Consider the following 1,389-nt stretch of genomic DNA (forward strand, 5'->3'; position numbering starts at 1 on the left):
CGTTCCCTCTCCACTTCCAAGGCCCAAGTCTGCAGGCAGGTACATTCTGCTAATGGGCAAAGTTTGCCATGCTCAGCAGAAATAATTGGCATTGGTTTACGGTAAGAAAAAGTCAGTAAATTAACTTCCTCTAGCTCTGCTTTGCCAGAGGTAATGTTTTGGTTTATGCCAGAACTGGGAGGCTTCACCTCTGCCAGGCATGTGCACACACCTAACCTCATTCTGCTGTCTCAGACTAAGCAAAGAGCTGGTCCCATCTGTGGTTTCATCCTCCACAGGCAATTCAGCTTTCTGTTTGTGTAGTTAAAGCATTTAAACCATTCTTGTTTGGGTATAGGTTGACCCCTAAAATCTAATGTATTTTCATGAGAAACCTCTATTAAAAGCAGTCCTGTATCAACAGAATATAAAAGTATCAGAGGGGATTGCACTCTCATTATGTGTAAGACAGACATGGTGGGTACTTACCCATTTCGGGACTGTGGGCTCGCAGCTTCAAAATCCCCTCTCTCTTCCTGATGTGAGGAGACCACACTTGAAGGGTAATCTTGAGTATCTTCCCTGAGCCCTTCTGCCTCCCAGTAACCTTCTTCTTGGCGTGGCAGAGGAGCTCTCTGAGGGTGTGCAGAGGTCTCATGAACTCGTGGCTTTAAGCTGTGCACAGAACCATAACGATATCCACGATGGGCTGTGTGTTCCACCAGCTTTGCCAGTCCTATTGTACTACAGACCAGCAAAAGCTTCGCGAGCATCCTGGGCTTCTTCCCCCCCAGTTACACCTGTCTCTTGTTCTTTTCTCTGAAGCTCAGCCTGAATTACTTCAGAAATGCCCCAGCAATATTCTTTAACTGGAAAGTTGGAAGAAGGAAGGAAAAAATAAAAAAAAATTTTGTAACAAAGAGCGGAAAGAGCTTTCGGCCCTCCCAGCTACTGTGGAAACGTCCGTGGCTATTGAACAATGTGAGCCTGGTTCCTGTGTGGGGCTCAGACGTCTCTGACAGGGGGAAAGAAAAGGTGGTAGGAATATAGCTTATTCAAGGGACTTCTGAGCTCGCCTGCCTTCTAAACTTATCTGTGAACAGGAACTCGGCTCTTATCAACTGCCTTCTCAGGCACAGGAAAAGGATGTTAGCTTAAAGGAAAGGAAGAGAAAAGAAAGGAAAGAAAATATTGAGTGCTCTAACAGACTCTCATTACAGTGCCAGAAAGTGTCACAGACCTGCTTGGTCCAGTGCTGCACATGGGGTTTTTTCTACAGTTTAAAGGCTGAAATCCCTTGGCTTTAGCAGCAGAATATCTGTGGTATGTACAACAAATTGTGGGCATTGAGGGACTCAGAGCAAATGTACAGTAAAAAAGAGCCTACAAACATCCATTATTGTGTTACCT

General features: G+C 45.2%; 1 protein-coding gene across 2 annotated transcripts in view; it reads right to left on the reverse strand.

Annotated features, from left to right (window-relative positions):
- MMRN2 (multimerin 2) overlaps window positions 1-1,048 on the reverse strand; it is a 23,334-nt gene extending 22,286 nt beyond the window's left edge. Inside the window, exon 1 of one of the 2 annotated variants that reach the window (XM_017746305.1) lies at window positions 469-1,048. In XM_017746305.1, coding sequence (XP_017601794.1) covers window positions 469-752 — 284 coding nt within the window. In that variant the 5' untranslated portion in view covers window positions 753-1,048. The remainder of the gene's footprint in view (window positions 1-468) is intronic. The other variant, XM_008642787.2, reaches the window with a different exon arrangement.
- Between the last annotated feature and the right edge of the window lie 341 nt (window positions 1,049-1,389).

The sequence above is a fragment of the Corvus brachyrhynchos genome, unplaced genomic scaffold (genome assembly GCF_000691975.1).
Source record: "Corvus brachyrhynchos isolate BGI_N302 unplaced genomic scaffold, ASM69197v1 scaffold279, whole genome shotgun sequence".
NCBI classification, from domain to species: domain Eukaryota; kingdom Metazoa; phylum Chordata; class Aves; order Passeriformes; family Corvidae; genus Corvus; species Corvus brachyrhynchos.